Source organism: Camelus bactrianus, chromosome X, assembly GCF_048773025.1.
Source record: "Camelus bactrianus isolate YW-2024 breed Bactrian camel chromosome X, ASM4877302v1, whole genome shotgun sequence".
Lineage (NCBI taxonomy): Eukaryota > Metazoa > Chordata > Mammalia > Artiodactyla > Camelidae > Camelus > Camelus bactrianus.
The window spans coordinates 58,805,249-58,819,652 of NC_133575.1; the positions used below are offsets into that span (position 1 = coordinate 58,805,249).

Below are 14,404 nucleotides of genomic sequence, written 5' to 3' on the forward strand. Positions count from 1 at the left end.
TCATGAAAGAAAACTAATTAATTATAGCAATGTCAGAAAACAGTGGTTATCTTTGTAGTAGGGTTATAGATGATATGATTTTATCTTTCTTTATACTTTTCAATCTTGGTCCAAGTGTTCTATACTGAGAATTAGGAGGGAAACTAATTTAAATAAAAGGATTTAACTCTCTCAGTGAATTACTGAATTGAACTCTGTATCTCACCCCATCTTACCCCCTTTTCTTGGTGATCCATCTCTGATGTCAGTGTGCCTTGCTCATCTTACTTCTTCTAGGTCAGAGCTCATCAGCTGGTTCTTCCTCCCTGTGATGTGGTGATCAAGGCTGTTTCTGAATATGTTAGCTCCATCAAAGACCCCTCAAACCTGGACGTGGTTGGGAAGGATGTTTTCAAACAGTCTCAGGTAAGCTAGCCTTCCCCTTCCTAAGAATCACTAATTTTCCTACCTTCACCAGTACCACCAGCACATCTGATCTTTTTTGTGCTGCCAACCTTCTCTCCCCCTAGCTGCTTGTCTTCTCCCTGCTTACAGACTGGAGCCCCAAAGTTTCCTTTAGGAAACATTACTAGGCCTGGGTTTAAAGGATTCTTTAGCTTTTCCCGCTGATTATTAAAGTTATACAAGCTCATTCTGGAAAATTTAGAAAACGTCACTTATAATTTCATTATCCAGAAGCAATTTGCTATAGTTATCACTCTGGTATATATCCTTCTCTCTCTTTTTTTTTTTTTGTTTCAATGTATATTTTAATATAAAGGAGGTTTTGCTGATTAGAAGATAACGGGTCCTGAAGAAAACGACATAAGTAGGTCCACATAAAACAAGGACCAATGTTTCATTGTTAATAGTGAAAAAAAAAGAGCTCAACTAGGATTTTGTCTTGTAAAATGAAACTAAAAGTCAAGAAAATAAATTAGCTTTATTTTTAACAATTTCATTTATACTTGTACTCTGGGTTTTTTCAGTTTTATTTTTTAAATTAACATGTAGTAAAATGTACTTTTGCATATGTGTATGTACAGTTATATGAATTTTTAACACATGTATAGATTTATATAACCACCATCACAATCAGGATCAGAAACCTGGTTGAACCACCCCCAGAAGTTCTCATGCTATTCCTTTGTAATCACACCAAACCCATCCCTAATCCCTGACAACTACCAGTCTATTCTTTGTCACTGTGGTTATATCTCTTAGAGAATAGCCTATAAACAGAATCATACAGCATATAGTCTTTTGAGAGTGGCATTTTTCATTCAACATAATGCTTTTGAGGTTCTTCTAATTTGTTGAATGTTGCATCTATCAATAATTCATTCCTTTTTATTGCCAAGTAGTATACATTGTGTGGCTATATATACCAGTTTGTTTATCCAGTCACCCCTAGAGGATACTTGAGTTGTTTCCAATTTTTGGTGGTTTAAGTGGAGCCTCTTGATAGCAGCACTATATACAATAGCCAAGACATGGAAACAACCTAAATGGCCACTGACAGATGACTAGATAAAGAAGTTGTGGTACTTTTATACAATGAAATACTACTCAGCCATAAAAAAGAATAAAGTAATGCCATTTGCAGCAACATGGATGGAACTAGAGATCATCATTCTAAGTGAAGTAAGCTAGAAAGAGAAAGAAAAATACCATATGTTATCACTCATTTGTGGAATCTAAAAAAAGAAAAAAAGAGGACACTAGTGAACTTACCTACAAAAGAAAGAGACTCACAGACATAGAAAACAATCATGGTTACCAGGAGAAAGGGAGTGGGAAGGGATAAATTTGGGAGTTTGAGATATGCAAATGTTAGCCACTATATATAAGAATAGATTTAAAAAACCAACTTTCTTCTGTATAGCACAGGGAACTGTATTCAATATCTTGTAATAACCTTTAATGAAAATGAATATATGTATGTATATGCATGACTGGGACATTGTGCTGTACACCAGAAATTGATACATTGTAACTGACTGTACTTCAATAAAAATAATAAATAATAAATAAATAAAAATAAATGGAGCTTCTATAAACATTTCTGTACAGGTTTTTGTATGAACATAAGACTACTGAAAGAGGATATCTTTGTCTTGTTCTTGATCTTTGGAGGAAGCATTCAGTCAGCATTAAGTATAATATTAGCTATAGGTTTTACAGATGCATGTTACCAGGTTGAGAAAGTTCTCTTCTATTCTTAGCTTACTGAGAGGTTTTTATCATTAATGGATGGTATATTTTTTCTAATGCATATTGTTTGTTTATGTTGATAGGATCATGTGATTTTTCTTCTTTAGTCCATTGGTTTTTGAATATTGAACCATCCTTGTATTCCCAGGCTATAGTAAAAATGTATTACTCCCTTTTTATATTGTTGCATTTGAATTACTAGTATCTCACTGAGTATTTTTACACGTATTTTCATGAGTAATATTGCACTGTACTTTTTGTGTGTGCATGTGCTGTCTTTGTCTGGTTTTAATATCAGAATAATACCAGGATAATGCTAGACTCATAAAATGAGTTGGCCTACTCTTTTCTGCAGCAAGAAAAATTGCTCTCTTGGGTTTCCTTAAACGTTTGATTTCTGCTGTTGTTTTGACTCCCAAATTATAAATTGCATGAAAAAAATACTCTCATATTATTTCTTCTTCTGAACATCTGATGTTCCAACATCCAGTCCAGGACAGAAGATAAAATAGAGCGATTCAAGAAAGCAGTTGAGTACTATTCAGTCACAACTAAACTCTCTTCACTGCCAGTTGGTCCCTCCTCCTTTCTAGGTAAGGCTTCTACCTGACCCCAAGCTGGTCTGTCTGTAGGGGAAACTGAGTTAGTCCCTCAGGAACTCCTGGGCCAGAGTGGAATCACTTGTTTGTACTGCACCCTCCTAGAAGTCATTCCTGTTTGGTAGACATTCTCCTTTTGATTTCCATGTAGTAAGAGAAATGACATGAGACAGGGCCCTGATTTCTTGAATTTATAGATGAAATCCAATGCCATTTCCTTAGGTTGGACTTCTTCTGGTGCTAACCTCCATTGTGGCCTGTATATGTAAAATAGCCCTGTCTGTGGGATCAGGCCTGAGTTTGAATTCCACCTCTGCTATGTACTAGCTGTGTGATCTTGGCAAGTCACATTTGTATGAAATGTGACTCATGGTACCTCCTTAATAGGGTTGTTATCAGAGGAAATAATTTACGTAAGGTTCCTGGCATGGCACGCAGTAGCTGCTCAATAATTTGTAGCTTATTTATTAATAATTGCTCAGGTGATAGGGGGTTAGCAGAATGTAACAGGGCCGAATTATTAGGACTGATTAAATTATAGCCCTTTCTCTTTGCATCAGGTTTTCGGAATAACCGGCTTGGAAATCCTCCCCTTCCACGAAATCAAATGGGCACTATCTCTGGTGGAAAACCAATGGTAAGTATCTTTTAAGAAGCTTGAGACCATTTGATAGCGTTAGACTCAGCTTGCTTCCCAGTTTTTATAATCTAAGTTAAGGAGTTAGGATGATTCAGTATTATGAGAACATCAAAGCTGTATATACCTATGTCACATTCTCAAATGGAGGCTGGCAGACTGTGTAAACATCCAAATCAGTAACCACTAAGACATGTGAAGGTAGATTAGCTAATGTTGGAAGAATGGTTTTAGGAGACATAGATTGGTCCATTGTCCTGCCTTGGGAAGATTCCATCTGTACATCACTGTTAGAATTATTTCTTGTTATTCTCAGTAGGTTCTTTGTATCCCAACAATTCCAGCTACTGGCACCATCCACTATGTCACAGCTTCTGGGGCAGCCATCTTGGAGCCTGGTAAAATGTTAAATAAATAGCTTTTCTGTCTCTTTTGTCCTTTAGTTTGCTCACCATGTGCCCCAGAAAATGAAATATCCACCACCATTCCCAGTGGGACCCAACTCCTCTCTTCTCTTCTCCTCCCACGCTTTGGGGGAATCCCATGCTTTTTCTGAGGATCCCATGCTGCAGGACAGCCCCTTTGCCAGTTGGGCTGTCTCTTACGATTCCTCTGCATCCCAGTTTCCCAATTACCTGACTTCCAAAGCCTCACCTCCTTTGGGACCAGACTCTTCCCACTCCTCTTCCTCTGATGGTGATGAGCCAAATGGAGCCAGCTCTGAGTAAGTATCTGTATAGGCACCCCAGGGAACAGACTTCTGAAGCATCTGTGTTCTTTTGCTGGTAACCTGGGTAGGGGGTGTGGGAAAATGTATTTTCCTGGCTTTTTTTCTGGGACTTTCTGCTCTTAGGTGAAGTAGGAAAACTCTCTCTATGCTTGGCCACTTCATGCTCATTTGGACTGTGTGTAGGTGGTAATTTTCAGATACCCAGGCCACTGAGGTAGAAGGCATATAGTGGCTGGTTAGGGAAGCCCTGCCTGGTAGGAATGTGCTATGTATCATGGCTGTCATTTCTCAATTTGTGAGGGGGAATAGACTGAATGTAAAAAAAATAAAATTGAAAAGACTTTATAGAGTTGAAGTATTAGAACAGTTGAGTATGCAGTTATATTGCTTAGCAACTCAGACAGGGTTCTGAGGATTAAACAGTGGGATTTTGTACGAACTCATTTGTTTTTAGATAATTCCTCCAAGCAGATTATTCCTCGGAGGCAGAGCTGCTTCACGGTTTCAATTGTAATTATTTTCTCAGAACATAAGCAAATTCTAAACATGGCCTCTTAAAAGATATAAAGGATTCAGGATGGTTCCCATGGCTTTTGATCACTTTGGTTTATATCAGATGAAAGAAGCCAGGAGGGTAGTAATGGCCACTAAGAGGAAAGCTATCAGGTCCAGTGCTAACCCAGTGTCCTGGCTTCCAGAGGATTTGTAAGATTCCTTGGGATCAAAGCCAACATCTTGAGTTAGAATATTCTTATCAACCTCCTTTCTCTCTTCTACACTGTCTTTTTTTTTGGTATATATATATATTATATATTATATATATATTATAATATTATATATATTTTGAAGTATAGTCAATTTACACTGTTGTGTCAATTTCTGGTATACAGCATAATGCTTCAGTTATACATGAATATACATATATTCCTTTTCATATCACACTGCCTTTTTAAACCTTTTAGTCACATCACAGAAACACTTCAGCAGCAGCCTGGATGGGAGGATCCAAATGGTGACAGAGGGTCCTGGGTGCAGCCCATCGATGCTGGAGTTTCAGATGCTAGCCTGGGTGATGGGGAGCCCCACATCCCATCTCTGCTGTCTATGTCTACGAGGAACCACATGGACATCACCATTCCACCCTTACCTCCAGTTGCTCCAGAAGTCTTGCGGGTTGCTGAACACAGACATCGAAGGGGTCTTATGTACCCATATATCTACCATGTCCTCACTAAGGTAAGAGAGTCTATCAACACCTACCTCCCTGCTCTCAACACTGTACTTCACACTTCCTAGGACAGTAAGTTATGAGAGAAAATTCTGATCATTGGTATTGAAGGGAGATCAAAGGAGACCAGGTGTGCTGGGGCCCCTTATTGTATTAAGGGTCCCTCATGAGGTGATACCAGCAGGAGATGGGACTGTGCAGTAAATGAGGCCTGGATGTGTAATGGTGAGATTTTTTTTTTCTTTTTAACCTTTTTTTTTTTAAAAATATATATATCTTGTTTAATGCATTTACCTATCAATTCTTGTTTGGGAGAAGAACACAGTCATGAGATTAGACTGCTGGGAAAATTTCAACAATCCCTTTGGTCCCAACGCTGAAAACAGCTGAGAAAAGCACACATCTAGAAAGGCAAACAAGAAACTGAGGCCACCAAAGAATCTTTTGAGCATTCTATTTGCTACATTTCAGAAAATGTAACATTGGTAGTATAGTTATTTTCATTTAAAAGATGGTTCTTGCAGCATCATTCATGTCTGCCTTCAGGAATCATGTTTGCAAGGATCAGTTTTTTGTTTGTTTTTTCAAATAAGTAATTTGAAAACAAAAAACAGTGTGATATTGGCCCTCTAAAAGGAAAGAATGAGACCCTTTTCCTTGTTTCAACCGGTGCTTTAAGAAAAAGCAGGCTAAGCACTGAGGCCGGCCATCACAGGTGAGCAGAGCCATCAAGAGTTTTGAAGAAGATAATGCACCAAGTTTGTGCATCTGGTCTAGGGACGGACACAATCTAAGAAGAGGTATTCTGCTTTTGTTCTTTACTTCTTCCTCCACTTCTCCAGAACTATTCCCCTTCTCCGGCCTTCCCATACAAGTCTAACCCCCAGCAAAATGTCTAAGATAAATTTTCCGCATTTAGTCAACTATAGTCAGTCATAGCAGAGACTTTAAAAATAGAAGATAGCTTTTAAGCTGGCTGTGGTCAGCTGGGCTTGTTACAGCTTCTTTTTAGTCTGAAATTCTGTCTAAATACGAGTAGAAAATTTAATAGGTGACTACAGAGGCTACAGTTCATTACTGGGGTTGTTCTTAGCTCAATTTGGTATTTCAAAACTCCAAACCTTGAGGTAATTCATTTTCTCCTTTCTTCTGAACCATTTTCTTGTTAGGGTGAGATTAAGATCCCTGTATGTATTGAGGATGAGTGTAACATGGAGCTGCCTCCAGCTGCTCTCCTGTTCCGGTCAGCTCGTCAATATGTATATGGGGTCCTTTTCAGTCTGGCAGAGACACAGCGGAAAATGGAACGCCTGGCCATACGGCGGCGGCTGCCTGTAGAAGGTAAGTGTGGTTCTCGCTTTGACAGTTTTCTCAAACTTTGGACTCAGAGCAAAATGTCTATGCAAGTACATCATATTTTTGCTATGGAACAGTCTTTGACAAAATGCATAATTCCCAGAATACATATTGGTATGGGAAATGCATTAACTTAAGCCCCAATTCTTTAATTATTAAGCATTCAAGGGTGACTGGTACTTATAAGAACCAGGCTGGACTTAACAAATGTGGAGGCGTGTCAGACAGTTTCTCCTCCTCCGTGAGGTTTTTGCTTTGGGATTTGATCCTGTAGGTAGTTGGAGCCATTGAAATGTTTTAAGCTGCAGAGTGACATGATCGAATTAGTGTGTTCAAAAGAAACAACTAGATTTCTGCTTCTGGGAAGATGGAGTAAATATACTTTTCCTTATTCCTCCTGCTAAATAAATCTAAAAGCTCAGGATATTATATATAAAAGAAGCACAAGAGGGAGGAATAACTTAGATCAATTAGGAGTTTGAGATTAATATATACACACTGCTATATATAACATAGATAAACAAGGACCTACTGTGTAACACAAGGAACTGTATTCAATATCTTGTAATAACCTATAATGAAAAAGAATATAGATAGATACATATCTATATCTATAGCTATATATCTGAATCACTTTGCTGTACACCTGAAACTAACACAACATTGTGGATCAACTGTACTTCAATTAAAAAAAAAAAGTACAAGACATTCAAGAAATTGAAGAGAAGTTGGCAGACTGGCTAAGGACCTTGGGATCCAAGGAATGACGTAGTAGTGAGTTCCCTGGGTTTTCTTTGTGCCTTATATATTCCAGACTGGGTGCAGGACAAGCTGACAGCCCAGAAACATGAACAGTTGCAGACTAATAAAAAAAACCCCAAGAAAAGCCTGCTTTCTCTAGCCAAAGTACCCAAAAGGAACAACCTAACAATAGAGAAAATTTTTGTATAATAACAGTTCTACTCCAGCCAAACACAAGAGAAAAACTGTAGCCTACTCCTACCCTGACCAGCAGAGGCCAAATAAAGAACCTAGCCTTCAACCCTTGCCAGACCATAGCAGAGTGTGCCGCCTGCCCCTGCTGTGGAGGTGTAAGACAAGGCCAAGTGGGGAACTAGAACTTCCACTCACACTTGGCAGTAATGAGTCAGCATCCTCCTTCACCCACCAGAGTGGTATCAGACAAGACCTGCTAAAACACAAAATTTAAATAAGATCCAGAGTCTTTCAAAATAATACCACAAATATCAAGTTTTGAATTGAAAATCCCTCATCCTACCAAGAATCAGAAAGATTTCAAACAGATCTCAAACTGACTGAGGAAGAAAAATCAGTAGATGCCAACACTGATATCACGGATGATTGAATTACCTGAAAAGGATTTCAAAGCAGCCATCATAGAAATGCTTTGACAAACAATTCTGAACATTCTTGATACAAATTAAAAATAGAAAGTCTTACCAAAGAGATATAATACATAGATAAGGACAAATGGAAACTAAGAACTTACAAAAAACAATAACTGAAATAAAGCACTCAGTAGATGGGTTAAACTGCAGATTGGAAACAGAAAATAATCAATGAACTTGGAGACAGAACAATAGAAATTGTATACTCTGAATAACTGAGAGAAAATAGACTGGAAAAAAAGAACAGATATCAGTGGAACTATAACAAAAGACCTAATATTCATGTCATCAGAGTCTCAGAAAGAAAGGAGAAAGGGGTTAGGGCTGCAAAAGTGTTCAAAGAAATAATAGCTGAAATATTCCCAAATTTGGCAAAAACATAAGCCCACAGATTCAAGAATGTGAGTGAATTATAAACAGTATAAACCCAAAGAAATCCACACCAAGATACATCACAGTCAAACCTTTGAAAGCTAAGGACAGAAAACTATTGAAAGCAGCCAGAGAGAAGTGATGCTTTACCTATGGAAAAAAGAAATACAAATTTAACAGCTGATATTTTATCAGAAGCCATGGAGTCCCTTCTGCCACAGCATTTTCAAAGGTCAAAAGAAAAGAATTGTCAAGGGCCAAGATGGTGGAGTAGGAAGACCCTGAGCTCACCTCCTCCCATGGACACAACAAAATTACAACTATCTACAGAGAGAAACTATCCATGAGAGTGACCTGAAGACTAGCAGAAAACATCTACAACTAAAGATATAAAGAAGGAAACAGAACAAGACTGGTAGCAGGGGTGGAATTGTGGTATAGTCAAGAGCCATTCTGCCAGGTGGGTGACCTACAAATGGGAGGATAATTACAATTGCAAAGGTTCTCCCCAAGGAGCTAGGGGTCCAAGCTTCACATCATAATCCCCAGCCTGGGAGTCCTGCACCAGGATGATAAACCCCTAGAACATTTGGCTTTGAAAGCCAGTGGACCCTATCTTCAGGAGGGCCAGAGGGCTGTGAAAAATAGAAACTCTACTTATAAAGGGTGTATACAAAATCTCATAAGCTCTAAAACCCAGGGCAGAAGCAGTCATTTGAAAAGATCCTGGGTCAGACCAAGTGCTGGTCTTGGGAGAGCCTCCCAGAGAGGCAGGAAGCAATTGAAACTCACCCCGAGGGCATAGAATCTGGCAGCAGCCATTTCTGGGAGCTCATCCTACCACAGGGATATTGGTGCTTGTAAGTGCCATCTTGGAACCTTCTCTCTAGCTTATTAGTGCCTACACCTGGCCTACCCACCAGCTGATCAGCACCAGTTCTGGGACATCTTAAGCCAGGTAGCTAGCTGAGTAGGGGCATAGACTCACTCACCAGTAGGCTGGCTGCCATACTCAGTCCCCAACCACCTAGGACCCAGCCTCGTCTACCTGCAGGCTGATAACAGCTCCAAGACCCTGGGACCTGACTCTGCCCACAGATGGGCCAGCACTAGCCCCAAGACCTGGCCTCACCCACCAGTAGGTGAACACCAGATACTACATCCCCTGGGCCCCAGCCCCACCCATTAGCCTGCCAACACTGGCTCCAGGACAAGCAACATAGAAGAGCATTACATAATGATCAAGGGATCACCCCAAGAAGAAGACATAAAAATTGTAAATAAATATGCACCCAACATAGGAACAACTAAATACAGAAAGCAAATATTAACAAACATAGGGGGAGAAATGGACAATAACACAATAATAGTAGGCACTTTAACACCAAACATACATCATCCAGACAGAAAATAAATGAAACACTGGCCTTAAATGACACATTAGTCCAAATGGACTTAGTAGGAATATATAGAACATTCCATCCAAAAACAGCAGAATACACATTCTTTTCAAGTGCACATGGAATATTCTACAGGATAAGTCACATGCTGGGTTACAAAACAAGTCAGAGTAAATTTAAAATGATTGGCATCATATCAAGCATCTTTTCCGACCACAATAGTATGATACTAGAAAGCAACTACAAAGGAAAAAAACCCTGCAAAAACCCCCCAAATACATGGAGGCTAAACAATATGCTACTAAACAACCAATAGGTCACTGAAGAATTCAAAAGGAAATCAAATAATACCTGGAGACAAATGTAAATAGAAACACAATGATCCAGAATCTATGGGATGCAGCAAAAGCAGTTCTAAGAGGGAAGTTTATAGGAATACAAGCCTACCTCAGGAAACAAACAAAAAAATCACAAATAAACAACTTAACCTTACACCTAAAGAAAGTGGAAAAAGAGGAGCAAAAAACCCCAAAGATAGTAAAAAGAAAGAAATAATAACGATCAGGTCAGAAATAAGTGCCACAAAGACTTTAGAAAAATAGAAAAGATCAATGAAACTAAGACCCTGTTCTTTGAAATGGTAAAATTGATAGACCTTTCGCCAGACTCATCAAGAAAAAAAGAGGGCCCAAATCAATAAAATCAGAAATGAAAAAAGAGAAGTTACAACCAACACCACAGAAATACAAAGGATCATAAGAGATTCCTATGAAAAATTTTGTGCCAATAATATGGACAACCTAGAAGATATGTACAGCCTCCCAAGACTGAATCAGGAAGAAATAGAAAATATGAACAGGTCAATTATGAAATTGAATCAGTAATTTAAAAACTCCCAACAAACACTTGCATCAAAAAGAATAAATACCTGGGAATAAATCTAACCAAGGTGGTAAAAGACCTGTACTAGGAAAATTATAAGACTTTGATGAAAGAAACTGAAGATGACACAAGCAGACAGAAAGGTATACAGTGCTCATGGATTGGAAGAATTAATGTTAAAAAAGACCATACTACTCAAGGTAACCTCCAGATTCAGTGCAATCACTTTCAGAATACCAATGGCATTTTTCACAGAACTAGAACAAACAATTCTAAAATTTATGTGGAAATACAAAAGACCCCAAATATCAAAAACAATCTAAAGAAAGAACAAAACAGGAGATAGCACAGCCCCTGATTTCAATCTGTACTACAGAGAGTTACAATAATTCCTAAGTATTTTATTTTTGGATGCAATTTTAAAAGGGATTATTTCTTTTCTTTCTTTTCATGCTATTTCATCATTAGCGTAAAGAAATTCAACTGATTTCTCTATGTTAATCTTGTATCCTGCTACCTTGCTGAATTCTTTTATCACCTGTAGTAGTTTTTGTGTGGAGCTTTTAGAGTTTTCTATGTATAGTATCATGTCATCTGCATATAGTGACAATTTTACCTCTTCTCTTCCAGTTTGGACCTCTTTTCTTTATTTTTCTTGCCTGATTGCTGTGGCTAGGACTTCCAAGACTATGTTGAATAGAAGTGGTGAGAGTGGGCATCCTTGTCTTGTTCCAGATTTTAGCAGGAAGGCTTTGTTTTTCACCGTTGAGTATTATGCTGGCTGTAGGCTTGTCATATATAGCTTTTATTATGTTGCGATATGTTCCCTCTATACCTACTTTGGTAAGAGTTTTTATCATAAATCGGTGTTGAGTTTTATCAAATGCTTTTTCAGCATCTATTGAGATGGTCATATGGTTTTTTTCCTTTCTTTTGTGGATGTGGTGTATCACACTGATTGATGTGCATATGTTGAACCATCCTTGTTTCCCTGGTATGAACTAAACTTGATTATGGTATATGATCTTTTTTATGTACTGTTGGATTCTGTTTGCTAATATTTTGTTGTGGATTTTTGCATCTATATTTATCAATGTTATTGGCCTATAGCCTTCTTTTTTTGGTAGTGTCTTTGTCTGGTTTTGGTATCAGGGTAATAATGGCTTCCTAGAATGAGTTTGGGAGTATGCCCGCCTTTTCAATCTTTGGGAAGAATTTGAGAAGAATTTGTATGAGTTCTTCCTTGTAGGGTAGAATTCCCCAGTGAAGCCAACTGGTCCTGGACTATTGTTTGTAGGGAGGCTTTTTTATTCCTTTTTCTAGTCATTTCTAATAATCAATCTATTCAAGTGGTCTGTTTGTTCTTGATTCAGTCTTGGTGGACTGTATGTTTCCAGAAACTTTTCCATTTCTTCTAGGTTGTCCAATTTCTTTCCATATATTTGTTCATAGTATTCTCATGGGGTTTTTTTGTATTTCTGTGATATTGGTTGTAATTTCTCCATTTTTTTCTTATTGTATTTGTGTTCTCTCTTTTCTTCTTGGTGAGCCTGGCCAGAGGGTTGTCGATTTTATTTACTCTTTCAGAAAAATAGCTCTTGGTTTGATTGATTTTTTTCCTATTTTTTTTAATCTCATGTTTATTTCCTCCCTGCTCTTTACTATTTCCTTCCTTCTGCTGATTTTAGGTTTTGTTTACTCTTCTTTTTTTAATTCTTTTAGGTGACAGTTTAGGTTGTTTACTTGAGATTGCTCTTGTTTTTTGAGGAAGGCCTGTGTCACTATGAACTGTTAGGACTGCTTTTGCTGCATCCCATAGATTTTGTATTGTTGTGTTTTCATTGTCATTTGTCTCGAAGTATTTTTTAATTTCTTCTTTTGATTTCATTGACTCATTAGTTTTTTAGTAGCATGTTGTTTAATCTCCATGCTGGCATTTGTTTCTTGTTTGTTTTTGTGTGGTTGATTTCTAGTTTCATGGCATTGTGGTCAGAAAAGATGCTTGAAATAATTTCTATCTTAAACTTGTTGAGGCTTCTTTTGTGTTCGAGTATATGATCTATCCTAGAGAATGTTCCATGCGCACTTGAAAAAAAATGTATATTCTGTTTTGGGTTGATGTAATGTCGTAAAAACATCAACCAACTCCCAACTGTTCTATTGTGTCGTTTAGTTTTTCCATTGCCTATTGATTTTCTGTCTGGAAGATCTGTCCAGTGATGTTAATGGGGTATTAAAGTCTTCTACTATTAATTGTCTTCCCATCAATTTCTCCCTGTATGTCTGTTAGTATTTGCTTTAGTATTTAGGTGCTCCTATATTGGGTTCATATATGTTAACGAGGGTAATAGCCTCCTCTTGTATTACTCCTGTAATCATTATATAGTGTCTTTCTTTATCCTTCCTTATGGCCTTTGTTTTAAAGTCTACTTTGTGTGAAATCAGTATTGCTATACCTGCTTTATTGTCATTTCCATTTGCATCTTTTTCCATCCTCTCACTTTCAATCTATGTGTGTTCTTCACCCTAAATTAGGTCTCTTATGCAGCATTCTTGTTTTATTATCCAGTCTGCTACTCTTTGTCTTTTGATTGGAGCATTTAGTCCATTGACATTTATGGTAATTATTGAGAGATGTGTGTTTTTGCCATTTTGAACTAACTTTTCCAGTTGATTTGGTATTTCCTCTTTGTTCCTTTTTCTTTTTGTGGTTTGATAATTTTCTTTTGTATTATCTTGGTTTCTTTTTGGGTTTTGTGACTCTGTTGTATGCTTTTGATTTCTGGTTACCTTGTTTTTCAAGTATATTCACCCATTACTATATCTGTTTGTTAAAAACTGATAGTCACATAAGCTCAAACACATCCTAAAAAGAACAGAAAACATAAAAATCTATGTTTTCTTGCTCCCCTCTCCCACCTTTAATAATTTTGATGTCCTCTTTTACATCTTCATGTTTATTCTATTGCAACTCATTGTAGTTATTGCCTTTCCAATTATGGTTTTCTCCTTTCTATAGCATCCTGCTTCTTTTCTATTTAGAGAAGAACTTTCAATATTTTTTTTAGCATAGGTTTAGTATTGCTGAATTTTTCTTCAAGTTTTTGCTTGTCTGTGAAGTTCTTTACATCTCCTTCTATTCTAAAGGATAGTTTTGCTGGATAGAATATTCTAGGTTGCAGATTTTTCTCCTTTAGGAGTTTGAATATATCTTGCCACTCCCTTCTGTCCTGTAGTGTTTGTGTAGATAAATCAGCTGAAAACCTTATTGGGGTTCCCTTGCAACTAACTCTGTTTTTTTCTTGCTGCTTTCAGAATCATTTCTTTACCTTTAAACTTGGCCATCTTGATTATAATATGTCTTGCTGTAGGTTTATTTGGGTTCTTCTTGTTTGGGACCCTCTGTGCCTCCTGTACTTGGATATCTGTTTCCTTCTTTAGGTTTGGAAAGTTTTCTGTCATGATTTCTTCAAGTACCTTTTCAATCCCCTTTTCTCTTTCTTCTCCTTCTGAGGCCCCTATTATGCATAGGTTAGCATGCTTTATATTATGTCATAGGTCCCTTATATTGCTTTCATTGGTTTTTAACTTGCTTTTC

General features: G+C 37.6%; 1 protein-coding gene across 3 annotated transcripts in view; it reads left to right on the plus strand.

Annotated features, from left to right (window-relative positions):
* Positions 1–14,404, plus strand: part of FAM120C (family with sequence similarity 120 member C) — a 96,678-nt gene that overhangs the window by 35,539 nt on the left and 46,735 nt on the right. For 2 of the 3 annotated variants that reach the window (XM_010970798.3, XM_074359282.1), the window contains exons 4-9: positions 277–405; positions 2,684–2,786; positions 3,353–3,429; positions 3,873–4,153; positions 5,122–5,395; positions 6,557–6,728. In XM_010970798.3, the coding sequence (XP_010969100.2) occupies positions 277–405; positions 2,684–2,786; positions 3,353–3,429; positions 3,873–4,153; positions 5,122–5,395; positions 6,557–6,728 (1,036 nt within the window). Of the gene's footprint in view, positions 1–276; positions 406–760; positions 2,025–2,683; positions 2,787–3,352; positions 3,430–3,872; positions 4,154–5,121; positions 5,396–6,556; positions 6,729–14,404 lie in introns of those variants that run through there. The other variant, XM_074359280.1, reaches the window with a different exon arrangement.